This window comes from Carcharhinus amblyrhynchos, chromosome 3 (genome assembly GCF_965287045.1).
Source record: "Carcharhinus amblyrhynchos chromosome 3, sCarAmb.v2.hapA, whole genome shotgun sequence".
In the NCBI taxonomy this organism is placed as follows: Eukaryota; Metazoa; Chordata; class Chondrichthyes; order Carcharhiniformes; family Carcharhinidae; genus Carcharhinus; species Carcharhinus amblyrhynchos.
In genome coordinates, this window is record NC_137326.1 from 59061132 (window position 1) to 59088354 (window position 27223).

Here is a 27223-nt window from a genome sequence, read left to right on the forward strand (position 1 = left end):
CAACAGTGCAGCACTCCCTCAGTACTACACTGGATTTTCTCCAAATGATGAGAGTGGGATTTGAAGCCAGAATCGTCTGACTTGGAAAATGCTACATACTGAGCCATGCTGACATTTTGAAGGCTGCAGTCCTAACCCATGCCTGACAGACTTTACACCGATAGAGTACAGCCCTGTCAGTGTATAGGAATCCCCTGATGGAAGAGTGTTGCGTAGGCCTTTAATGAATGTTGTAGCCCTTCTCTGTCTCCATACCCCCAACTCTGAAAGGGAGGAAAAATATCGCTGCAGGACAAAAATTGAAGTTTAAAATGGCTCACGTAGAGCTTTTTATTTCCTGCTGAAATATTGAGTCCCACCTCCAAATAGCACTCCCTCTCTCACTACATCTGCATTTATATAACACCTGTAAGCAGGGAGCAAAATATCCCAACAGCAGTGTTTTCAAACAAAAATACGGAACTACAAAAGTAGACATTTGGACAGTTAGAGGTAAATTATAAGGAACATCTTAAAGAAAGAGAGATATGGGGGTGGGTGGGTGTAATTCCAGAGCTTTCAGGCAACTAAGACATGGCTACCAAAAGTGGAGCAATTAAAATCAAGGATGTTCAAACTGGAGTTAGAGGACCTCAGAGAACTCAACAGCTGTGCAGCTGGAGGAGATTACAGAAATGGGGATGGAGTGGGCTCATGGAGAGATTTGGTGTTGATGAGTGGGACCTGGTTTGATTTAGGATTTGGCCCAGAGCTTTGGATAATTTGAAGTTGATGAAGGGTGAGCTAGGAGAGAGCAAAGGAAATTGTCAAGTCTGGAGGGGGGGAAAGACATGGACAGGGTTTTAGCACTGGCTGAGCTGGAGGCTGGGGAGAACTGGTGATGTTACAGAGGTGGAGAAGAATGAGGACTCATGTCTTTATTTTCAGCTTGAGATTGAGGATGAGCTGACTTGAATGCTTAAAATGATAAAGAAGGATTTGACGAGGTGGGTCACCTGAAACGTTTACCTTGTGGAGTGAATCCATATGTTGAAGAATGAACAATAGATTTTTATGAGGTGGGTATGTGGAATGAAGGTACAAATCAGCCATGACCTGAACGGTGGAACAAGCCAATCACCAATAGTTAGAGAAACGGTGTATATTCCCCCTGTCCCTGGAGTATTCAGGCCAGTTGTCGCATCTCTACCTATCATCAGACAAGAAGTGGAGATGCCGGCATTGGACTGGGGTGAGTATAGTAAGAACTTATTGTCATCAGACAAAACAGCCTCTGAAGATTGACAGTCAATAAGGGCCTCTCCACTAGGCATGATGTGGATGTGCCGGCGTTGGACTGGGATAAACACAGTAAAAAGTCTGACAACACCAGGTTTAAAATCCAACCGATTTATTTGATAGTACACTCACTAGCGTACTATCAAATAAATCGGTTGGACTTAAACCTGGTGTTGTCAGACTTTTTACTGTGTCTCTCCACTAGGGGCAGCAGCGGCGAAAGGGAGCTTGGATGGTGTTGAGCCGCTAGGGGCAGCAGCGGCGGAGGTGAGCCGGGGTGGCGTTGAGCCGCTAGGGGCAGCAGCGGCGGAGGGGAGCCGGGGTGGCGTTGAGCTGCCAGGGGCAGCAGCGGCGAAGGGGAGCCGGGGTGGCGCTGAGCCGCTAGGGGCAGCAGCAGCGGCGGCGGAGGGGAGCCGGGATGGCGCTGAACCGCTAGGGGCAGCAGCGGCGGAGGGGAGCTGGGGCGGTGTTGCAGAGCTGCGCCGCGAGGTCCCGAGCTGTTTGCCGGCAGCAGGAAGTTGGTTGAAAAGGCCTTTTCTCAGCGGAGGGTGGTGCGGTTGGACTGAGAGCGACAACCGGGGCTAGATCGCAGTTCAGGTAAAGGCCGGCATCGAGTCCCGGGGTTGCGGGCAGGGTTTCTGTTCTTCGCACTCGACGATTCAAACCGTCCCCTCCCCATTCGCACGATCCGGCCCTGCCTCCCCTCCTCCTCGGCCCGGTAACTCCCGCCGCGCCGGCTGCTTCCCCCGTCCTGTCCCTCCCCGCCCGGCGCCTCCAGCCCAGCCGGTCCCCGCCCGCTCTCCTCCCCCACTCCACCTCCCTTCCCCCCCCCCACTCCCACTCCCTTCCCTTCCCCCCCCAACTCCCTTCCCCCCCCCTCCCAACTCCCTTCCCCCCCCCCCTCCCCCTTCCCCCCCACCCCCCCTTCCCCCCCCCTCCACTCCCCCTTCCCCCCCCCCTCCACTCCCCCTTTCCCCCCCTCCACTCCCCCTTTCCCCCCCCCCTCCACTCCCCCTTTCCCCCCCCCTCCACTCCCCCTTTCCCCCCCCCTCCACTCCCCCTTTCCCCCCCCCCTCCACTCCCCCTTCCCCCCCCTCCACTCCCCCTTTCCCCCCCCTCCACTCCCCCTTTCCCCCCCCCTCCACTCCCCCTTCCCCCCCTCCACTCCCCCTTCCCCCCCCTCCACTCCCCCTTCCCCTCCCCCTTCCCCCCCCACTCCCCCTTCCCCTCCCCCCACTCCCCCTTCCCCACTCCCCCTTCCCCTCCCCCTTCCACTCCCCCTTCCCCCCCCCTCCACTCCCCCTTCCCCCCCCCTCCACTCCCCCCTTCCCCCCCCCCTCCACTCCCCCTTCCCCCCCCCTCCACTCCCCCTTCCCCCCCCCTCCACTCCCCCTTCCCCCCCCCTCCCCTCCCCCTTCCCCCTCCACTCCCCCATTCCCCCCCCTCCACTCCCCCTTCCCCCTTCCCCCTCCACTCCCCCTTCCCCCCCACTCCCCCTTCCCCCCCCCTCCACTCCCCCTTCCCCCTCCACTCCCCCTTCCCCCCCCCTCCACTCCCCCTTCCCCCCCCCTCCACTCCCCCTTCCCCCCCCCTCCACTCCCCCTTCCCCCCCCCTCCACTCCCCCTTCCCCCCCCCTCCACTCCCCCTTCCCCCCCCCTCTTCCACTCCCCCTTCCCCCCCCCCCTTCCACTCCCCCTTCCCCCCCCCCTTCCACTCCCCCTTCCCCCCCCCCTTCCCCCCCCCTTCCCCCCCCTCTTCCACTCCCCCTTCCCCCCCCTTCCACTCCCCCTTCCCCCCCCTCTTCCACTCCCCCTTCCCCCCCCCTCTTCCACTCCCCCTTCCCCCCCCCTCTTCCACTCCCCCTTCCCCCCCCTCTTCCACTCCCCCTTCCCCCCCCCTCTTCCACTCCCCCTTCCCCCCCCCTCTTCCACTCCCCCTTCCCCCCCCTCTTCCACTCCCCCTTCCCCCCCCCTCTTCCACTCCCCCTTCCCCCCCCCTCTTCCACTCCCCCTTCCCCCCCCCTCTTCCACTCCCCCTTCCCCCCCCCTCTTCCACTCCCCCTTCCCCCCCCCCCTCTTCCACTCCCCATCATGCCATGCAGATATCTGGATGTTTGATTTCAATGAGGGAAATGGTGTGCACCCAGTGGCATGTCTGTCGTCATCTGTGTTTAAAATAAGCTTGAGATTCTGTTAACGGGCTGTGCGCCTGACAGCTGAGGAAGATCAAAAGGCAGAATGCCTGTACAGCTGCTCTCATTGCTTGTAACACCCTCTAAACTAACAACAAGTGTGAAAGCATACACCTGGTTTGTAGTGTTAAACTAATGTTATTCCAGGCAGTGTAAACACAGACTAGTCGCGATGGAGACGCACAGGCTTGACCATCCTCTCCCCAATAAAGGATGCCTTGATGGGTTGGCACCAGAGCTGTGTAAGCACTCTGTTGTGGCATTTGTGCTTGTCCTATCTCTGTGCAAATGAGGTACATTGTCCTGCTAGCCCAAGATTAGATGTGATCCCACGTTGACCATTGACATTGTGATCTGTGGCATCTTATGTCAATTTGCCAGACATAAAGTGACCAGTTGGTAGGCTGGGTCACCTTTGCAAAACCCCACATCAGTAGTTCTTTATCGTCCTGCTAACTTTAGTTGTTCTTTCTCTTTCAGATTAGAAACGTTCTCTTCATGCTTAGTGACAGTTTGATGACCCTTGATACTGAGTTACAGGCAACAATGGATCAATCCGATTACAGTTCTGATGGAGGACTGCACGTTACGCTGACACTCCGACTGCTCATGCATGGCAAGGTACCTGACTGAAGAGCTGCCAAGCCTGGGTGTGATCCACAGACCCTCCCTTAACAATATTTTATATCAAACTCTAGTCCCTTCCCCAGACTGCTCAGTGTATTGTCAGTGGGGAGAGCTACGTATGGGCTCGGAATGTCTTTTGTATGCCAATTAAGAGGACTGTCTATATCCATAAATAATGCTGTGGTGATTAATGGGGGTGGTAGTATTGGAGTGATGCTACTATGATGATGATCCAGAAAACAGGAGTTCAATTCCTACTTTGGTAGTTTCAAGTTCAATTTAATAGAATTAGGCAGTAGTCGAAGTGACAGTAAAGCTGTCAGATTATCATTAAAAGGCCAATTGCCTTCCTGATTATCTTTAGGAGTGGATTTGTGCCAATCTGGTCCACATGTGATGTCGGTTCTATACCAGCCTGGATGACAGGTAGCTGCTCTAAATGCCAGCATTCCTTGCATCTCCTGAACAAACTAAAAGAAATGCTGAATTCTCTGCTTTTGATCCTGTTCCCCATGTCGTGTTACTGACCCAACCTAGGGCAGCTAGGCCCCAAACAGACTTTCTAATCTAACTACTTCTCTCTTTCAGGAGGTTGGCAGCATCATTGGAAAGGTATGTGCCCATTTCTGTTCCTCTATCTTTAATTTTTTTTTGTACTTTCCTGGGTTTGTATTTGGTGATTTCACTTTCTCAAATGTTATTTTTCAGAAAGGTGACACAATAAAGAGAATGCGGGAGGAGGTGAGTTTTGTCAGTGTCTAGTTGTTAAATCTTCGTAATAGTGATTTGAGTCAAATCCCAGAACCACAAGGCACAGATTATGGTGGATTATAATTCCACTGCTGCCGGTTACCAAATATCTGACTGCAAGGTCTGTTCCATGATGGCACTGCCACCCTAGCATGATGGTGGGGATCCCCACTGTGGCAGCAAAACTTATCTTCGCATCCATGTACTATTTGTTCCTGTTGGTCCTAATGTAGAAGGATGTGTTTGTAGAATGTTGATTGGTAGGAATAAAGACAAGTAGATCATCCCCCATTACCTGATCAAGACTCAGTCTCATAGTTACAACCCTCAAAGCTTGACATCCAACTTTAATCAAAAGGCTCTGTAGTAGAGGATTTTAAATATAGTGTCAAGTTCCCAGGACTAGTTTACCAGATTCTAACTGATGGGGGTACATGAAGAGAGTAATGGATACCCAGGTATAAATTAAAGGCTGGAATCCAGTCAAAGGTTCAGGATAGTTTATATGAATGTTACCTTGCTGTGAATATCCAGGTACATGTTTCTGTTTCTTTTATGCAGAGCAGTGCCCGTATCAATGTGTCTGAAGGTTCATGCCCTGAACGCATCATTACAATCACTGGTTCAATGGAGGCCGTGTTCAAAGCGTTCACAATGATCACAGGGAAACTCGAGGAGGTATGTGTGAAGGACGTGCAAGATAAGTGAAGCAATATATGTGGCACAGATTGGCTGAGGCTCATGGACTTTTCCAGGGAAACATTTTGGAATGTATAGTCAGAAGTAGATTGTGTATCAAATGCTGATGCCTCAGGTTTCTCAAACCAATTCTTGTCTTTTCTCTGGTGGGACCTCACTTGGTGAACTACAGCTCTGAAAGTAGCTGTGATTTGATTTTTGGTCTTGTGGCTGCTGGTGATAATAATGGTGAGCAATTCTAGCATTTGGGATTCTTATCCCAACTACAATCATAACTCGCCATTCTCAGCAGGTAAAGCTCCCTCTATTCTCCCCATCAAACACTCCCACATATATACAAAACAAAACTTTTCTTTATACTGAAGCTCTTGAGGGAAAGATCAGGATTGGGCCAATTAGTCTCTGTATTGCTCAGCCCCTGGTGACACTCATGTATGTTGGCTGCTACATTAAGAATGACAGTCTTGTGTGGGGTATTGAAGGTGTTATATGCTCCTTGGACCTGGTGTCCTTTCCCACATCATCCCTTTCCTACATCATCTCATTCTATCTCCTGTCCTTGCTGAATGACTTTGGCTCTGTGCCTCAAATTTAAAATTCTCATCTTTATTTAAATCCCTTCATGACCTTACTCTCCGCTTTTATGTAATCCCCTCTACCTTTGCTGCACTATTTATTCTGTCGTTAAATATCAGTATGAATGCCAGTATTTTAAAAACTGTTTAGGTCGTGGACTGGGGAATTTCCTCCTCCATTTCACTCTCCTTGACAACCCTCCATGAACGTCCAGCTAGAGCCAAACTTTTAATGACATCCTGGAATATCTACTTCTTTGTCGCGGTGTTTTCCTTGCAACTCCTTAAAGCATTGTCGAATATACTTTCACGTTAACTTATAAATGGTTTTTCTACCCCTTCTCCCTTCATTTCCTTCTTCAAAGGCCAGGAGCCATTGTGCTGACATTCTACAATATAACAGTCCTGTTTGTCTTTTGGTTCCAGGATCTCACTACGTCCAGCATGAGTGATGTTGCAAGAAGCAAACCCCCTGTTACTCTGCGCCTGGTGATTCCTGCCAGTCAATGCGGCTCACTGATAGGAAAGGGAGGCTCAAAGATTAAGGAGATCCGAGAAGTGAGTTATTTGGGAAGCTCTGTCATCAGCAGTGAGTGCAGGAATCTGGCTCCAGCTGAGCGCAGCTCTCTTCTAGCTGTTAAAGCAATTGTATTAATAATTTTCTTCCATTGTTAGTTCCCTACTATAGTAAACTAATGACAAGGTATCAAACCGACTCACTTCATGTCATTGTGTTCCTCCTGCTGTTTATGCATTGATGCAACATTGCACATACCTTGCAGATAGCTGGGGAAAGAGCTTGTGAGGTAACTGCCTTTCCCAGCTAATGGTTTCTTCTCCCTTTACAACCTGGCTGAGATCAGGAACTCCACGTCACAAAGTGTGGATGTGCATCAGAACGAAACTGCTTCTTGCTGCTGGCTATCTTGGATGAGTGCAGAGAATATTAAGGGTAGATGTGATAGAGATTTTCGAAATATGGGGTTTTATATTGGGTAAATAAGGATATCTCTTGCATTCACAGGTGGCTTGGTAAGCAGAGGACATGCATTTAAAAATAATTGTCAAAAGAGCCAGGGTAGAGTTAAGAATTTTACAGAGCAAATTGTTGCAAGCTAGAACACATTTTCTGGAAGGGTGGTGAAAGCAGATTCAATCATTTTGAAAATGTGGAAAAGATTGGGCCTAATTAAATGGCTGTTACAAAGAGCCAGTATGTGATGGATCAAGCAGCCTTCTTCACTGCTGTCAGATCAATGTTATACTGAGGTTAGGGTTTGACACTCTACCTAGTGTTTGTTGAATGCTTTAAAGCAGCTGAGTTCTCCTCTCTTCTGCAGTCTACTGGAGCTCAGGTGCAGGTAGCTGGAGACTTGCTGCCAAACTCGACCGAGCGTGCAGTCACCATCTCTGGGACCCAGGATGCTATCATTCATTGCATCAGGCAGATCTGTGCAGTTATTCTGGAGGTAAGAATGCAGATATGAATTGTAAGGGCATTGGTGATTAGGGTCAGCAGGAAAACGGATAACTCCAGTTGGGCACTGGGTCATCAGGAAACTAATGACTAATGAGTAAGTCTTCATTATTACAGGATTGGTGATGGACCATATTCCACAGCACAGATTACAAAGTAGAGAGGTACTAACACTGAGTTTAGCCTTTAAAAGCCTGCAGCTTTGAGGAGACAGATGAGTAAAGGAGGCGTGGAGTTGAAAATGGAGTGAGATGTGGGGTGACACGGTGGTGCAGTGGTTAGCACTGCTGCCTCTCAGTGCCAGGGACCCGAGTTCAATTCTAGCCTTGGGTCATTGTATGGTGATGCACATTCTCCCCATTTTGTGTGTTTCTTTCCACAGTCCAAAGATGTGCTGGTTAGGTGGATTGGCCATGATAAATTGTCCGTGTGTCAGGGTAAATACATGGGGTTACAGGGATAGAGGCCTGGGTGGGACTGTTGTTGGCGCAGGCTTGGTGGGTCAAATGGCCTCCTTCTGCACTGTAGAATTTCTGTTTCCATTATGATGCATTTGGGTAGGTTTCTATACCTTTTGCCTTGGGAAGAATGAGGAGAAAGTTCCAAACAGAGGGAACCAGCAGTAAGAGACAAATGGATGGGAAAAGTTACAAAATTGTGGAGTTGGAAGCCAGAGGTGGGAAAGGATGCATCTTTGCAATGAACTGCTATGGAGCCTCAGTCTTTCCAGACACATCCTTGTTGCGCTAAAGGTAGCTTCAACTTTAGCAGTGGAGGAACTAGAGGCTGTATCTGCTAACATCTCTGCTTCCTCACTACTTGAGTGCTGTGGCTGCTTATTTAATGAGTGTATTGCAAAATGAGGTAGGTAGGTTTTTGGACACTGAAGGAATGTGAGGATGAGGTCAGAAAACAGAACTGAGGTAGGAGTTTAGTCATGATATTAAATGGCAAAGCTGGCTGACAGGGACTGCTGCTCCTATTTCTTGTGCTCTTATGGTAATAATCATGTTTTGGTCATCTTCAGTCTCCACCCAAGGGTGCCACCATTCCCTACCGTCCCAGTCTCGGACCTGGACCTGTTGTGTTCTCTGGTGGTCAGGTAAGCACAATTGATACTCAACCATCAACTCTCAATCTGCAAAATCAGCCTTTTCTTGTTTTCTTAGCAACAGTGGTGGAATTTATGGCTGTTAATCTATAAACCTATTAGAGTCCACCCAAAGTGAAGTCTATAATCCAGTCACACTTGTAATGGATCTCTCTCCCCTTTGAGAGAAAACCACTTGTGCTGCAAGAGCTAAGGGGAATGGGGAGGTAGCTCGGGTGTCCTGAGGTAGATAGGTTACAAATACAACCTACTGGGCACCAATCTCTGGCAGGCCAAGGCTGGGGACAGGGCGAGGGACAGCTATGGTGTGTCATGTGCCAATTGTGTAGTCACTCATGCACGATGTAAAAATCTGTCATGGGACAGGTGGGATCAGTGTGTGTCTCTTGGCTGATTGACCTCCCTGAGGCTAAGGAGTGACTGATCAGCTTGAGACTCGACTGAAAACCTCTTTTTGACAGGGTTAGAGTTTTTGTTTGGTAATCACTCCAATACTTGAGAAGTATTAACCTTTTTTAAATAACCATTTAATAAAGCCTGAGCATTGATTCATTATTCTGCGCATTTGAAGAATTGAATTCAGCCGACACTAAAGACGAGCGATGGCTCTGCATCCCTCCACAGTATAACTTTCAGTCCTGCCACCACACCTTTGCAAGTACTATACCAAATCTGCTGGCATTCCCTCTGGAGACTAAAAGTGTCACTTGATGCACAGTGGCTGGATTCAACTCCTGAGCTATTGTCTCTGAGTCTGCTGTACAAACTTCAAGCTGTTTTCCTAATGAAACCTGGGCCCAACTGGCTTGCACAAGTGTATGGGACAGGGGTTGGGGGGGTTGGGTTGGCAGTGGGTGCTTTAGGTAGCAGTTTATATAATGCCGCTTCAATAAAAAAAACTCCACAGGAGCAGTGTCCCTTCTTCAACTGTTGATACATTTTCTATGAAAATAAGCGAGCTGGCGAAGTAGGGCAAATTAGAATGAGGGATTAATTCGGTCAAGTGCTGACTCACTGATGGGATTTGTGGCAGCTGTTGCTGATCTCGCGGAAAGCTGTTATTATTGCGTCTGAATTTTCTGTCCTCTAAAGATAAATCTACCTGCCTGTATTCACCTGTCCTGTTGCATTTGACAGTGACTGTTTATTTTGGTACTTTGACATAATTCCCTTCACAATAACAGAGACTGGGAAGACCCTTTCTGTACATACCCCTCATTCTAGTGCTCTGATTCCTCCGCATTAATGCGGAGCCCATATTTACATTCCCCAGACACTAATCCCTGTGGAAAGCTGGCTGTGAATGGATCCAGTTTGGCTGTTGCATAGAATTATGTGGATTATACAACACAGAAACAGGTCATTTGGCCAAATAATCTATACTGGTGTTTATGTTCCACTTGTACTCCTCCTATCTTCTCTCATCTAACTCTTACCAGTGTAACCCTCTGTCCCTTCCCTCTGTGCTCATCCAGCCTCCCCTCAGCTACATCTATACTGTCCACTTCACTCTTTTATGGTACAGAGTTCCACATACTTATCACTCTCTGGTTTAAGAAATTTCTTCTTCATTCCCTATTTGATTTCATTAAATTGTGCTCTTCCCCATGAGTGAAAACTATCTGTTCTGTCAAAATCTGTCCAATCAAGTCCTGTATTAGGTCACCGGTCAGATTGTGTCATTAGAATCTGCTGTTGCGTTAATCACTGACCGCCACAGCTTTTGCACTGATATTGAAGAACTTGCATTTTAATGGTGTTTTTCAGGGCTTCCCAAAGTACTTCACGTTAACTGAAATATCTGACAATTGTAGTCACTGTTACAGAATGCTCAGCAGCCAGTTTGCACACAGTATAATTCAAGTGAAAATGACTAATCTGTTTTAGTGATGTTGGTTAAGAGATAAATATTGCCCATGACGCCGAAGAGAACTTCCCGGTTCTTGAAATAATGCTATGGAGCTATTACACCTACCTGAGAGTGCCTTGGATTAACATCTGAACTGAAAGTTACTTCCAACAGTTCAGCACTCCTTCAGTGCAAAGTTGGAGTGTCAGTCTAGATTTTTGATCAAGTCTCCAGGCTGGGACTTCAATCTTTTGACTCAAAGCTGAGAGTACTACCACCTGAGGCCCAGTTGTGTAAGATCCTGGCAGCCTTTATTTGCCACTGTCCTAGGTACTTTTTTCCTTCCAAGAATAAAAATCAGCCATGTCTCAGATTTTCAGGTAATCTCTTTAGGGAGTTTGTTGCTAGGGGTAAAGAGAGAGATAAGCCCCTTCGTTATGGCTAGAGGCCGAGCCTCTTGTGGCTTTTAGTGAGACTTATTCAAACAGTACCTTATTCTGTAAAATTCTCTTTCAGGCCTACACCGTCCAGGGGCAGTTTGCAGTCCCTCATCCAGATGTAAGTGAAATTCAAATAATTGTAGCTTTTTATACAGAAAAAATTGCATTGAGAAGCCAGTTGGAAATGGGAATCTGGCTGATTAGTTGTCCCTTTCTCTGACCCACACCTCCATACCTTCCCTCCCACCCCACTTTCCCAAGGGATATAGGGGCACTCAGTTTGAGGCTTCAGACAGTCCTTTTGGGGGAACACAACCCTGATCCTTTCCTGGACGGTGTTTTTATGCACTCAGCTGTTGAAAGCTGCAGTACCTTTTTTATTGACCAACCATCTCTCCTCCCACTAGATAGTAACCTCATGATGCACAAGGGAATTTGCTAGAGGGAGGCAGGCAGGCAGACCATGTTCTTGGCAATTGAACTAGTAGCTATCAACTCTGCCACTTGGAAATCCAGCCTGCCAACTGCTTAGCCAAGACACTGGCATCATGGCTGCTGGTGGGCTTACTGCTCATCTGTTCAGGGAAATGGCCTGTTGTGGTATTACAGGCACCAATCTTGTGGACAGATCAGCTGTATTCTTGCTTCTGATTGTGCATGCGTGTACTTGTATGTGTGTGTTCATTGCCAATTCTTGCATGAAGAATGGTCATCTTGAGTGAGGACAGGACTGCGACTTCTTTTCACAGTTGAATAGCCAGCCGTCGTTCACTCTGTGTTCCACTTGATCTTCTGCCACCTGCAATGAGCTGCCAAACCAAGGGGAGGTAGGCACAGAGAAAAGGAATTCAGTACCAACCTTTGAGCAATGAATACCCCAGGCCCGCACTGTCACTCGCAGCCTATGTCAGTTTAAATCCCTGCTTTCTTTCCTTTGCAGCTGAGCTCTCATCCCTGAAATTATACTTTGAACTTTCATCTTTGAATAAAGATTGCTATTGAATATAGAATGGAGCAGAGGCGGATAATTGCAGGGACTTGGACACTAACTGCTTTTACATTAGGGCTGTTTTTATTCAGAGTCTTGGCGGCCACTTACTCTGATCCATGGATACACTCCTGCAATCTGATTCTTAAAACTGAAGTTTTTGTAAAAGATTCAAGTGAGGTGATTTGCCAGTCTATCAACCTGAGGGGCTGCATTTATATCCAGCCAGAGATAGGAATTGCTAATTTAAAAAAAAAATTATTTCATAGGATATGGGTGTTGCTGGCAAGTCCAGCATTTGTTACCCATCCTTAGCTGCCCCTGAACTTAGCAGTTTGCTTGGGCAGTTAAGAGTCATACATGTGAAGGCCAGATGAGGTAAGAATGGCTGATTTCCTTCCTAAAGGGTATTTATAAACCAGGTGGGTTTTTATCATAATCGATTTGCCTCATGGTCACCATTCCAGATTTTATTGAATTTTAAATTTGACCAGCAACTATGGAGGGATTTGAACCTGTGTCTTCAGAACATTAACCTGAATCTCTGAATTACTAGTCTGGTGACTTTGCCACTGCCACTGTTTCCAACTGGCTGTTTAAGGGTCTCTTTGAAATTAGCTCAATTGTCTTAGCCCACTGGCAGAATTAAAATTGCCCCTAATTGGCAAAAGATATGAGACCACAAGATGGCTGATGTAGGAAATGGTGGTAAGAAATCTCTCAACACCAGGTTAAAGTCCAACAGGTTTCTTTGGTAGCAAAAGCCACTCGCTTTCAGAGCGCTGGCTGCCCCTTTGTGAGGTGAGTGGGAGTTCTAATCACAAACAGGGCATATAAAGACACAGACTCAATTTACAGAATAATGATTGGAATGCAATTCTTTACAGCTAATCAAGTCTTAAAAGGTACAGACAATGTGAGTGGAGAGAGCATTAAGCACAAGTTAAAGAGATGTGTATTGTCTCCAGACAGGACAGTTAGTAAGATTTTGCAAGCCCAGGCAAGTCGTGGGGGTTACAGATAGTGACATGAACCCAAGATCCTGGTTGAGGCCGTCCTCGTGTGCAGAACTTGGCTATCGGTCTCTACTCAGCGAATCTGTGTTGTCGTGTGTCGTGAAGGCCGTCTTGGAGTACGCTTACCTGAAGATCAGAGGCCGAATGCCCGTGACCGCTGAAGTGTTCCCCAACAGGAAGAGAACAACATGTCCCGAAGCATGGTACGTTGGGGAGACCATGCAGATGCTACAACGGACGAATGAACACCGCTCGACAATCACCAGGCAAGACTGTTCTCTTCCTCTTGGGGAACACTTAGCGGTCACGGGCATTCGGTCTCTGATCTGACCCCCACGACTTGCTGGGCTTGCAAAATCTCACTAACTGTCCTGTCTGGAGACAATACACATCTCTTAACCTGTGTTTAATGCTCTCTCCACTCACATTGTCTGTACCTTTTAAGACTTGATTAGCTGTAAAGAATTGCATTCCAATCGTTATTCTGTAAATTGAGTTTGTCTTTATATGCCCTATTTGTGATTAGAACTTCCACTCACCTGATGAAGGGGCAGCCAGCGCTCTGAAAGCTAGTGGCTTTTGCCACCAAATAAACCTGTTGGACTTTAACCTGGTGTTATGAGACTTCTTGCTGTGTTTACCCCAGTCTGACGCCAGCATCTCCACACCATGACTGCCATCGGCGTAGGAAATGGCAGCATGGCTAAAGAGTGACTAAGCCTGAGGTTTCTTATTGAATAAAGTAAGGGGAACATCTAAATGTGGAAATTGAAAGTCAGTGGTTTAAGATACCTGTTAATGATTTAATAACCATTTATTCCATTCTGTGATAAATGCAAGTAACTGTACCAGCTTATACTGGAGACTGCTGACTAAGATTGGTTCAGAGCAGACTAGTTTCCAGAAGATTGGTGCAGCAAGACTTTCCCAATCTTTGTCATGTCTCTAGGAAGCCACCAAAATTCCCGGCATGTCAGGTTAACTCTCAATTATGCCATCTACCTGCTCCCTGTCTTTGCTGCCATCAGACATAACTGAGTAGAAACATGTGTCCCTTCTGGGTCTGTCTACTGGGAGACCAAAGCTAACCCTGTCCACTGTGCCAGGAGGGAATCTGAAGATGAGGATCTGAAAAGCTTTAGACTGAGACAGTCAATAGCCACAGATATTGCCACGATGATACTGTTTATAATTGCTGAATATTGATAAACTTTCCCATCCTGCCTTGCAGCTATCCAAACTTCACCAGTTGGCTGCGCAGCATGCTTCCTTCAACACAGTGAATCAATCGTCGTCATCCTCATTTGCTGGTAGGTAATAAACACACCTTTGGAAAGTGGGACAGTAATTAACTGTCTTGTCACTGTTGTGCATTACTTGAGATTTGACAGACTCTGGTCCTGAAACATGAGTCAGTGTAAAGTGATTTAAATTATGTATCAAGTTTGTGTTTCATTCCTCTGGTTGATTATCTGGTTAGGGTGGGATTGTAGATTATAATGGGTGAAGTAAAAACTGATGCTAGAATTGGAGGGTTCTGGTTTGCAGAGATCTTTTAAAGGAAGGGGCCTGGTCAGCAGTTGTTAACAAGATAGTGTTCCTCTAAAATTTAGTTGTGTGTAGTCAGCTCTTTCTGTGCCCGTTTTCTTTAAATTGCATTACTTAGAACAAGGCTTGAACAGTACTAGTACACGTTTGCAGCTTAGTGGAAATATTGATGAGATATTAGGACTGCTCTGTTTTGGGGATTTGCTTGATTTATTTTCAGGACTGGGGAAGAACTTGGCTGAATCTTAAATGGGTTTGCATTCTGCTATATTGCTTTCTTCTCTGAACTTTGTGTCTGCTTCATCCATTCTCTTCCTGTCTTTCACTGCTGTCTCCATTGTTAATTCTTTTTTTTCTGCCTTTGGCTGCATTTTTTGTGTTCCTGACTTCTCTAACTTTGTTGTTTCCCTCCTATAGGATTGGACAACAGTGGTCAGACCACGTCTCAAGAGCTTCTGATTCCAAATGATGTAAGTAGTGGTCATAAATAGGAGCAGGCCATTTGGCCCTTCAGGCCTGCACTGCAATTTCGTAAGATCATGCCTGATTTGATTATAACCATAACTCTAGTTTCCTGCCCCCCTGTTTGCTGACTGTAGTTCTTAAATGGGCTGTCTAGCTTGTAATAACAGGATAATTGTATCTCCATAGAAATGAACTTGCGCTGTCTGTGGGTGGCATTCCAGTGTATAACCTGACTACACTAGACTATATCCAAGATGACTGTACTTCATGCAATGCAGTCATAAATGGAAGGATTGTTTCTCCAAAGTGACACTGTCTCAATATTTCTGGAATGTGCACTGTTTATTTTTATTTATTATCATTTGTGTCACAAGTAGGCTTACATTGATACAGCAACGAAGTTACTGTGAAAGTCCCCTGTTCGGACTCCATTAGTGATAGGGTCTGTGCAGTGCCTCTAAATTTGAGGCTGATGCTGCTGTCCTCTGATCCATTGCTCCTGTTCTGCTGAAGGACAATTCTTTGTGCTGCATTGGATAGGAATAGAGCTGCAATTCCTGGCATGTGATGAATGTGAGGCAGGGTCACAGCCGCTGCAAGGACCACACTTATAAATAGTCGGCAGTGCAGCACAATAGTCTCTTCAAAACCCAGCAGTGTCAAATGACAAAAGCAGAAAGGAATGTTATCCAGACCATGCAAGCCATACGCCTTTTGAAATTCAGAACAAGAATGAAGGGCTATCTGTTTCACAAAACATGCAGGACAATGCTGGAGAGGCACTCTTAACTGTTGGAGGTCAGAATGCTATCATGTGAGGCAGACTTAAACATCCATAGGGTGTTCTGTACGGTTAGGAATCTAGCTTGGATACTACGTCAGAGACATTCACACCAATATTAAAGAAAGACTTGCATTTATAAAGGATCTTCCATGTCCTTGAGATCCCTCAAAGTGCTTTATGGCCAATAAAGTGCATTTGTAGTGCAGTACAGTGTTGAAAATATGACAGCTGATTTCCACACAGCAGGTTCCCATAACAAGATGATGATTGGCTAATCATTTTTGGCAATGTTGATTGAGGGATAAATTTTGGTCAGCCCACTGCAGTGAACTCCCGTGATTCAAAATAGTGCCAAGGGATCTTATACATCCATCTGTGGGCAGACACCCTGGTTTAATATTTTATCTTGGGGGTGGGGGGAAGCAGTACTCCCTCATTACTGTGCTGAAGTATCAACTTGAGTCCATCACTAACGAAGTTGGGAACCGATGATCTAATGCAAGCAAGGAAAGTATTTTGGAGAAACTATTGGGACTGACAGCTGATTAATCCCCAAAGCTGACAGCTAGTAGATAGGATTTTAAGTGGTTCCAGCAATGTAATTATTTTGTTCTTTCAAGAATCTAGGGTGGTCGTCATGATTTGGAAGGTAACCCCACTGTTGAAAGTCGAGTTTTTTTTTCCTATTGGTTAGCCTGACAGCAGTAGTAGGAAAATGCTGGGTTCTATTATTAGATGGGTGGTAATGGGGAACATACTAAATCAGCTGTGTCAGTATGGGTTTTATGGACAGCAAATGGTGCTGATAAATCAGTTCCAATGCACTTGGGGTTGGTCTCCCACATTCTATACTCAAGTTAATGTCATCCAAACTCCATATCCTACCATATGTATACACTTCCAATCACCTATCACTCCTGCACTTGCTGACCTACACTAGCTGCCAGTTAAACAGCACCTACTTTTAAAAGCTTTTATCATTGTTTTTAATTCCTTCCATGGTCTTGCCCCTCCCTGTCTCTGTAATCTCCTATAAGCCTTGGATATTTACTCTCCTTCAATTCTGGCCTTTTGACTACACCTGATTTTTAATCACATTTCCACTGGTGGCCATGTCTTTAGTTGCTAAAACCCCAAAGTCTGGAATTCCCTCCCTAGAGTACTGTCTTTCTTTGCTTCCTCTAAAATGTTTCTTGAAGTCTTATCTCTCTCCCGAAGCTTTGGTTATCTGGCCCTAATGATAGGTCCTTGTGTGGCTTGGTGTCAAATCGTGTTTGTGCTTGTGAAATGCGGAGTCTTTTTACTGTTTGTTGACCATATAATACTAGTTAGAGTACGTTTTTAGGCTATAAGTAGGATTGTCGATAACACTGAACCATTGAATGTTGTATATTTGGATTTTTGAAAGGCATTGGCCTTATGAGGTTGTTATTCATGACACTGGGAGGTTTGGGGACCAGGAACTAAAAGCATAGATAAGGGTCGTGGGTGGAGGAGGGACTGGTAATGTTAAAATGGTGGTGAGGGCTCTTTGGGCCGAAGGGCCTCTTTCCTGGGCTGTTTTTGTTCTTTGTAAAAGAAAACAAAATAGGTGCATATGTTGGTGGGGTGAATATAATAGAGTTCTCCAAGAACAGTGCTTAAATCTCAACTATTTGCAGTCTGTCACTAACCTGGATGAGGCTGAGTATCCAGGTTTGATAGAAAGCTAGGTGGGAGATTCAAGGAGGCTGCAGAGATGTGTAAATTGGTTGTATGAATGGGTATGCATGTAGCAAGTGAAACATAATGGAGAGGTGGCGATGTAGTGAAAATGTCACTTTGTATCCAGAGGCCCAGGCTAATGCCATGGGGATGTGGAATTAAATCCTACCATGGCAGCTGGTGGAATTTAAATTCAATTCATGAATCTGAAATATAAAGTTAGTCTCTTAAAATATCTGGTTCACTAATGTTCTTTAGGGGAGGAAGTTTGCTACTTGGTCTGGCCTACATGTGACTGTGACTGGTTGATTCCTGCCCTCTGAAATGACCGAGCAAACCACTCAATTCAAGGGCAGTCAGGGATGGGCAGCAATGCTGGCCCATCCAGTAATTTTGAAAAAGAAAGGAGTGAAACAGGAAATTATCCAATTTGGTGCAAACCAAAATTTGAAGAAACAGACTATTTTATAAAGTCGAGTCCATTCAAAGTTGGTTTCCGAAACGATTTCAAGATCTTTGCATATGAATTGTGAAGTTCACATAAAGGTGCAGCAAACAATAGCAAGATATATAGTATGCTCAACTTTCCTGCAAAGGAATTCGAGTATAAAAGTAAGGAAATCTTGCAGCAATTATATAGGCCTTTTGGTGGGACTACAACTGGAGAATGTTATAGTTTTACCTATGGAAAAATATGCTTGTTGTGGAGGAGGGGCAGTGGAAGTTCATTACCTTGATTCCATGAATAAAATGGCTGTCTTGTGAGAAGATTGAGTAGAATGATTAAATATATTCGTGTTGTTAGTTGAATGAGGGATGAATCCTAAATTTCTGTTGGGCTTGACAGAGCGTAAGCTCTCTGGCCAAAGTGTCAAAAACTAGAGATAAGGGATTGGCCGTTTAAGATTAGAATGAGAAATCTCTTCATTTCAGTGTTGTGAATCTTTGAAATTCTCTATGCTGAAGAGCTGTGGATGCTCAATCATTAAATAGATTCTTAAAGACCATAGACATTTGGACACTGGGAATTAAGAGGTGGGTAGTGGCACTGAGGTAGATCATCAGACATGATTTTATCAAATGGCAGGTCAAACGCGAGAGCCTCCTTTTTATGTTTTACATTAATCAGCAACCCCAATCCTTTCTTGTGCTCTTGACTCAGGCGAGGCGACTACCATTGGACAGGAGCTGGCTGTTATGTGATTTGCGCATTTAATTGAAATGTCTCCAATCTGAGAGTGGGTGGGATAATGTAAAAAGGGGTAAAAACATTAGTTGCATTGTACAAGACCTCTCACTCCCTCATAAATTAACTTGCCCATTTCCAATAGTTATGGTGGTGTTGCCTTTCTTAAGAACATAAGAAATAGGAGCAGGAGTAGGCCTTCGAGCCTGCCGCGCCATTCAATAAGATCATGGCTGATCTGTCGTGGCTCAGTTCCACATTCCCGCCCTCTCCCCATAACTCTTAATCCCCTCTCATCAAAAACCCATCAACCCGCGTCTTAAAAATATTTGGCGAGGTAGCCTCCACCACTTCAACAGGCAGAGAATTCCAGAGATTCACCACCCTTTGAGTGAAGAAGTTCTTCCTCAACTCCGTTCTAAACCCCCCCCCCCCCCCCTTATCTTGAGGCTGTGCCCCCTAGTCCTACTGTCCTTTCTGAGCGGGAAGAGTCTCTCCACCTCTATCCTATCCATCCCATTCATCATCTTATACGTCTCAATGAGATCTCCCCTCATTCTTCTAAACTCTAACGAGTACAAGCCTAGTTTATTCAGCCTCTCCTCATAGCTTAACCCCCTCAACTCCGGCATCAGCCTAGTAAACCTCCTCTGCACTCCTTCCAAGGCCAAAATATCCTTGCGTAAGTACGGCGCCCAAAACTGCACACAGTACTCCAGCTGCGGCCTCACCAATGCCCTATACAGCCGCAGCAGACCTCCTACTTTTATATTCAATCCCCCTCGCTATGAAGGCCAGCATCCCATTAGCCTTCCTGACCACCTGCTGCACCTGCAGACTGGGTTTTTGCGACTCATGCACAAGGACCCCGAGGTCCCTCTGCACCGTCGCCTGCTGCAGTTTTTCTCCACGTAAGTAATAATCCTTCCTACCATTATTCCTACCAAAGTGGACCACCTCGCACTTGCCAACATTAAATTCCATTTGCCATTTCCTGGCCCATTCGCCCAGCCTATCTAGATCCTTCTGTAGACTCTCCACACCCTCCGCACAATTTGCCGTTCCACCAATCTTGGTGTCGTCAGCAAATTTCGACACCATACACTCGGTTCTCTCCTCCAGATCATCTATATAAATGGTAAATAGCTGAGGCCCCAGCACCGACCCCTGAGGCACTCCACTAGTCACCAACCGCCAATCCGAATAGCACCCATTGACCCCCACTCTCTGCCTCCTATTTGACAACCAATCCTCTATCCACGCTAACACCCTACCCCCAACTCCATGTCCCCTGACCTTCTGCAATAACCTCTTGTGAGGTGCCTTGTCAAACGCCTTCTGAAAATCCAGAAGGACCACATCTACCGGCTCTCCTCTATCCACCGCCCTAGACACATCCTCATAGAACTCCAGTAAATTTGTCAGACACGACTTCCCTTTAATGAAACCGTGCTGCGTCTGCTCTATCAAGCAATTCCCCTCAAGATGCCTCGCTATTTCCTCCTTGATGACGGATTCTAACATTTTACCTACAACAGACATTAAACTAACCGGCCTATAATTCCCTGCCTTTTGCCTGGCACCCTTCTTAAACAACGGCGTAACATTAGCCGTTTTCCAATCTTCTGGCACTTCCCTGGAATCCAGCGACGTCTGGAAAATAACCACCAAGGCATCCACTATCACCTCCGCCATTTCTTTCAGAACCCTCGGATGCATTCCATCTGGTCCTGGGGACTTGTCCACAATCAGTCCCTCCAGTCTGTCGAGCACTGCCTCTCTAGTAACAATAATGTCATTGAGACCCTCCAGTCCTACCACCTTTCCATCTCTAACACCCGGCAAATTATTCACGTCCTCCGTGAAGACCGAAACAAAAAAGTTATTCAAGACCTCGGCCATATCCCCATCCCCTACCACCAAGTCCCCCTTCTCATCCTCTAAGGGTCCAACGTTCACCCTAGCCAGCCTCTTCCTTTTTATATATTTATAAAAACTCTTGCTATCCTTTTTTATATTAAGCGCTAGCCCAGCTTCATAGTTTCTCCTACCCTTCTTTATCAAATTCTGTGTCAATCTTTTGTTGACATTTAAACTTCTCCCAATCCTCTTCTCGCCCACTACTCTTAGCTACTCTAAACGCCTCCGCTTTTAATTTAACACTTTCCTTCACCTCCTTCGTTATCCACGGCTTATTACCTCTCCTCCTACTGTCCTTTTTGACCATCGGAATAAATTTCTGCTGAGCACCAAGAAAGATCTCCTTAAAGATCCTCCACTGCTCCTCAGCAGACCTACCTTCCAATGCGCTCCCCCAGTCCACATTCGCCAATTCTTCTCCCAACCTACCGTGCTCCCCTTTGTTCAAACAAAGGACGCGTGTCCGGGAACCCACTTTCTCCTCCTCCATAGCAGGTTATTCAATCAGGAAATACCAATGGTGGTTGCCAGGCTTGCTAGTGTGCCTAGGCTTCCGAGCTCTATGGTGTTGACTGTGTAACGCTGGCAGACACTTTGACAAGTTTATATATCTCAAGCACTTTATCCAAATGCCCTTATTAATGAGATGAACAAAATGACAAGACAAGTCCCTTAGTTAGGTTTCAGTGCTGTTCGTACCCTCGCTGTTCAGTACGCTAGGGAATGAGGCATAACTCTTGTAACGTGCGTAAGATCAAATGAGTAGTCCCATTGAAAGGCTGCATCTTATCCTATCTTGAGCTTCAATCTGAAGATCTTCCAAATTTGCGGGTGAGATTTGATAGTGAAGCAGTACCTTGCTTCAGTACGTGTAGTGGCAGAGGAAACATGCATTATTGTAACTCTTTGCCGTGAGATCTGGTGATCAGGTTCTGTCATTTCCCTGACTTTCTTGACTCTGCTCAAATGATCCTGGTTGATTTGGGCCTACAGTGCAAATCCACCTTCAATCGGGCATCCATTATCATTGGCAATAAGACGATGTCAAATTACAATATGGGGCACTTTTGAGATTGAGCCTCAAGTTCATTGTAGGTCAGTGGGAGCTTTTCTCTAACTGAACTGTGTTGTACGTGCCCTGGGAATAGTTGGTAAAGCATAGAGGAGCCTTTACTCCATGTCTAGTGTATGCTGCACCTAATGTTGAACTGTTGAGTAAATGTAAATTAATATCAATGATGACTAAGATGGAGTCTGAGATGCAGTATCTCCTTCTCCAGCACCATGACAGGCACAAAAACGACTCAAAGGGCTCATCAGTTTTCTTTACTAACCCATATTTGTTTTTCCTTCACAGTTAATAGGCTGCATTATTGGGAGGCAGGGCAGCAAGATTAACGAAATCCGGCAGATGTCAGGTGCTCAAATCAAGATCGACAATCAGGTCGATGGTTCGACCGAACGACTCGTTACAATCACAGGGGGACCCCTGAACATCAACTTGGCCCAGTACCTCATAAATGCATGGTAAGCAAACCTAGCAGCCTACCTCAGGGTAGTACTGCATGTGGCTCAGCACAGTAGCTGGGAGAGTCTTCTGTTGACTGTGAGCGCAAATTTTGTACAGGGGTTACGGTGAGCTAAGGACTAGAAGGACATAGAGTAGAACCAACTTGCTTGGCTAAGTTGGAATATTGCATTTAGTTTGGTATATTTTCAGTATTTTCTTGAAATCTGAGGCTATGCAGAATGCACCGCCGCAAGTGTTCTGTTCTCAGAGCTATCAATGCCATTCTCCTCTCAATCAACAGCACAGTGAGTTGAAGCTGTGTCACCTTTTGCTGCTTTTTCCCCACTTTCAATTGGAGGCATTGGCTTCTGCCGTTTGCTACCTTAGTGACCCGAGTTGTGATGAGTGTATCAGATGCTGGTGTCCCGTCACTCCTCACTGGTGATTGGGATATAGCACTGCAGCACCTCTGCTCCTTAATTGGTTTCCTCTAATTTTCTCCCGTCCTTTCCTCTTGATTGCGGTACAGTTCCACAGGCACTGCCCAACATCTAATAAACTTTGAATGGTCTTCCTTCCTGTGCAAATTGGATAACTAGTGCTAATCGGCTATTTGACCATGGGGTATATTGCGGCTCAGCCCTACCTGGCCTTGCTCAATTATTCACATGGGCAGTATCCAGCAGTGGGTGGGTGGAAGTGGGTGTTTGGTTGTATGACGAGTGTGAACAGGAATGAGGAACTCTGGCTGAATTTCCACATCTGTCCCTGAATTAGTGTTGGAAGTGGCTCTCCACTGCCATTGTGCTTGATCACCTGGTTCAGCTCCAGTCCGAGCCTGAACTGGACACTTTGCTGGTCAGTGAAGCTATCTACTAACTGGTGTTGGTAGAAAACTTGATATTGATGACAAGATAGCAGGTATTGAATGTGGAGTTTTTCTGCTCCCAGTCACCACCCTTCATCAGAGAAGCATTTTGATATTCCTAGGTTAAACTAGACGTTGTTGTAACTCCTTACTTATGTTCTCCTGTTTGCATCTCCTATTCCTAGACCATGTTTGGCAACATGTAGAGCACAGGCCACCTAAGGCAGGTCAAAGCCTCCAGCTTGGGTGTAAGAGTGACCACAGATGCGAATCTCATTCCTTTCAGCTTCTGGCACTGACTGCCTGTCCAAAGTACTGGCTTCCAGCACACTCCTCCACCTAACCAACCTGTGGCATGTTACCTGCCACTTGGTGTTTATCATCGAGAGGCCTGGGTGAAGGTCCATACCACAGGATGCCAGCAAGGTTGAAAAATCAGAGACCTGTTTCTTAAGCCTGGAGATTGCAAAGCTAGAAGGAAATGAGTTCCACAGTTTCAGTATTGGGAAACAAATTTAAATGTAGGTCAGAAGATCAATCAGCAAACCAAGAGGGATAAAGATAAGAACAGAGAGAGACCAGGATCTCTAATTTTGATTTTGCTTCCAAACCCATAGATGTGTTTAGGATACAACCTGTTAAGTTGAACAGCTCTGTAAATGTATCTACACTTTATGCTCTGTGAAAAGGATTTGCACAGTGGGGCAAATTGCTCCAATGAGCAAGTTCCCCAGTGGAACTTTAAATAGGTATATGGACCTGTTCACTAGATGTACACAGGACCTCAGTGTGAACATCCTGGAGTCTGGCTCTATTGTGTAGACTTCATAATATGGATTTTAGTGGTTGAAGGGAAGGTCAGGCTGCGAAGGTTCCCTTGCATGTATTTAGTGCCGTGTGTGTGTGTGCGTGCGTGTATGTTTAATTCAATACGCAAGTATTGAACCTGAGGCATAATGTATCCTTACATTTGTTTTACTATCATCCTTCACCACCCTTCCTTAACTCAAATCTTCAATTCCTCTCACCTAATATAACCCTGACCTCTCTCCACCTCTCTTTCTTTACAGTTTAGAGATGGCTAAAACCACCTCCCAGAATGCTTCCATCACGACCCCAGTTGACCTCAACATGACCTTCTCTCAGCCTACCAACCCTGCCTCTTCCCCACTGGCATCGATGAGCTCCACCCTCCCATCCTCTCTGCTGAATGCCCCTTATGCCATTCCCATCTCCAGCCTCCTTGGCATGAAAAGCGTTCCCTTCCTGGCACTGTCTGCGGCCACTTCGGGGCCTTCTGGGAGCCTATCAGCTTATACAGCCAAAATCTCTTCATCCAATGGGGTTAAGAAGTCTGAGCGACAGAAGTTCTCTCCGTATTGAAAGGATGATGCAGCTGCCCAGACCCTGTGTAGAACTAGTGAGGTAACAAGTGACGGGAAGGAGTCATTGGGAGTTTCATTCAGATTTGTGAATTTTGTTGTTTAGGAGGTCTGTTTTCGTACAAGTCCGTACCTACAGATTGACCCTCTCTCAAAGTGGCTAAATAGCCTTTACCTGATTCCCTCAACATTCAAAAAAAATCAACATTCTAATAGCAGGCAGAATTCGTCAATTTAATTTTCATGTTGATTTATGGAGTTTGAGACAGTGGCTCAGTGGACAAATGCATGACCTTTGTCTAATTGAGCCACATTGTCCAAGAAGACCTCTAAGGCAATCTTCAGTAGGGTGGCAATTGGCCTCAGTATCCCTGGGTTAAGTGGGGGTGGGGGGGTGGAATTCAGCCTCTGTTCCCACTCCTGATTGGTGTCAGTGACCCCTGCTGGAAAGAGTGACCTGCAAGTAATAAGAACAGAAAAATGCTGCAAAAACTCAGCAGGTCAGGCGAGGCAGCATTCGTGAAGAGAGTGTTAATGTTTCAGGTTGAATACCTTTCATCAGACCTGTGGGGACTGGCAAACTGATCTTTCATGACTGGGGAGTAGGAGGCCAACAAATCTGTGCCTTCTCTGGCACCCTCCTCCACCCCACATGGTCAGTTAGCCCATTGATGTTTGCTGTTCAGGCTTCCACTTTGAATATTAGGCACAGGAGCAGGTTCTGTGGAACTCTATCCCAGCACGAGTCACTGCCTTGAGAAAGAAAAAGTGGGAAATGAACGTTGATTTTTTTTTTAAACAATTTGGCAGTGGGGAAGGATTTGTTTTGCTGATGCCAGCTTGCTGTGCATTCTGGGAATCAGGGAAGCCATGTTGGAAGTCACTGGGCATTAGGGGGCTTGGCACATTCCGTAATCGAACTACTTCCTTTGTGCTGTACTTCTCCAGGTTCATCAAATGTTTAAGTTTAGTTATTAAGCCTGATTCCTCCAGGGAAAATTTCAATATCAAATAATTACAATGAAAAAGAAACTGTTCAATGTTTGTGTTTTATTTTGTTTTCCCTCCAATGAGAATTTAAGTATATCATTGACTGCACCAGGTTTGTGTAGCATGGTAAGGGTACCTACAGTGGACATGTCTGGTCCAATCTCAAGTCACCGACCATTTAGATTTTGAGTATTTGTCCCCTGCCAGCCCCCTTACAATTAATATCTGGCTTTAAGGCCCAGGCTGAAAATCAAACACCTTTAGCAAACTATGCAAAAATTAAACATGTATTATTGTTTTTTTTAATTCAAATCTACTGAAATTTTGAACGACTGATTTAACTTCTGCTGCCGTCACGGAGGCTGATTTTCTTTTTTATGAAGTTGTTTGCTCGTGTTGGAACTGGAAACATTTTCCCATTTCTTTAATAAGAAAATCCCTTTTCCTAGAAGTTGTGTTGTAGTTCCCATTTTCCCAATCCTGGCAGAGCACACCAGGGTAAGCCTGAAGAAAGAAAGAGACTTTTTTTTCTCACGAGCCACAGCTGTAACTGGAATGCAGCACATTTTTTTCTCTCCCCACCCCCCCTCCTCGCACACGTGCGCACACACACCACACACACCCACTCACACACTCTGCACTGGACATTCCATCCACCTACCCAATACCCTCCCCTCCCCTCTTACACAAAGCTTTTTTTTAACATGAGCCCATTCAGTAAGTGCTAGATTCACCAAGCAGGTGAAAACTTAAATGATATTTTATTTTGATTTTGGTTTGAGAACTAGATCTCAAACCAATGGAAAACAAGTCTGCTCTTTGTGTAAGACTGTAAGTAAGGCTAATTTGGGCACCTTTAGCCCATCTCCCTAGTGGATGTGAATACGCCATGAAACTGCAGCTGATATGATACCAATCAACAGGCGTTCCTGGATATTACAAAATGCCTGACCTCCTGGACAGACACAGGCTCCTGACATTACCTGAGCCTAATAAACCCCATGTGATTCCTGCTGCAGGAAGGGACATGATCCTGATGTTGGGGTGGAGGTGCATATGTTTTGGCATCAAGGGAGCTTAATTCTAACCCATGCTGTACCTTCCCTGGGAGTATTTGATCATGATAGGGTAGAGGGAGCTTTACTCTATCTAACCCTGTGCTGTACCTTTGCTGGGAGTGTTTGATAGGGACAGTGTAGGTGGAGCTTTACTGTGTCTAACCCCATGCTGTACCTGTCTTGGAGGTGTTTAATGTGAATAATATCCCTTTTAAGTGGCAGAAAATTTTCCTCAACCCAAAAATAAGTTGAAGTTAAACATAGGTCCCAGGGAATGTAGATCTTGGCCTTTTAGAATTTGTTCTCTGATTTCAATTTGTAGCGTGACAGAAGGAAAAGTGTCCTCTTTGACTGGGGACGGCAGGCCTCGGGGGATACCACTGGGCAATACCTGCGGCTACTGTTTATAAAGGCGAGGACCGTGTGGTCTCTGACAACATTCGCATCTCAAAACACATCATTCCCATCGCCGAGATGGTGTTTAGTTGCTTGCACGTGATGAGGCTGGGAGAGAGCCAGCTCGTTGGGCCCCTCAACTGAGGAAAGCTTTGTGTAAAGGTACACGCAGACTCTGTGAATGCACAGGGTTCTGGGCTGACAGCCATGTCTAATATTACAGTCCCACTTCTTTGTTCCCTTGTCCCACCTCTGCCCTTGTCTTCTTGTGTTGGTGGTGTTCAAATTCACTCTCCATTTTCCTTTGCAGTTGTTTCTTTTATATTCCTGTTATGTTTCGTTAAATAAAAGTTTTTTATGCGACACAAATTCCTTTTATAAAATATTAATAAAAGTTTTTTGGCACATTA

The 27223-nt window shown here is 45.8% G+C and overlaps 1 protein-coding gene across 5 annotated transcripts; it reads left to right on the forward strand.

The window, feature by feature from the left end:
- The first annotated feature begins 971 nt into the window (after positions 1–971).
- pcbp4 (poly(rC) binding protein 4) lies at positions 972–27223 on the forward strand. Of its 5 annotated transcripts, XM_080184426.1 has the most exons (14): positions 1738–1875; positions 3951–4091; positions 4686–4709; positions 4806–4838; positions 5409–5525; positions 6548–6679; positions 7462–7590; positions 8626–8700; positions 11075–11116; positions 14234–14312; positions 14968–15020; positions 21967–22136; positions 24058–24412; positions 26740–26835. In XM_080184426.1, exons 2-13 carry the CDS (start codon positions 3969–3971, stop codon positions 24368–24370), a joined length of 1290 nt encoding a protein of 429 aa, XP_080040552.1. In that variant the 5' UTR covers positions 1738–1875; positions 3951–3968; the 3' UTR covers positions 24371–24412; positions 26740–26835. The 5 variants fall into 5 exon arrangements, with proteins under 5 accessions (XP_080040546.1, XP_080040552.1, XP_080040538.1 ...); XM_080184420.1 differs by lacking the exon at positions 1738–1875 and adding an exon at positions 972–1058 and having other exon boundaries at positions 24058–27223; XM_080184412.1 differs by having other exon boundaries at positions 24058–27223.

Excerpts from the sequence above, each read along its gene's own strand:
- pcbp4 (XM_080184420.1), top strand. The coding sequence starts at position 3,969 with ATGCTTAGTGACAGTTTGATGACCCTTGATACTGAGTTACAGGCAACA. Across the intron at positions 6,680-7,461 it reads AGATTAAGGAGATCCGAGAA|TCTACTGGAGCTCAGGTGCA; the intron begins GTGAGTTATTTG and ends TCTCTTCTGCAG. Across the intron at positions 14,313-14,967 it reads GTCGTCATCCTCATTTGCTG|GATTGGACAACAGTGGTCAG; the intron begins GTAGGTAATAAA and ends TCCCTCCTATAG.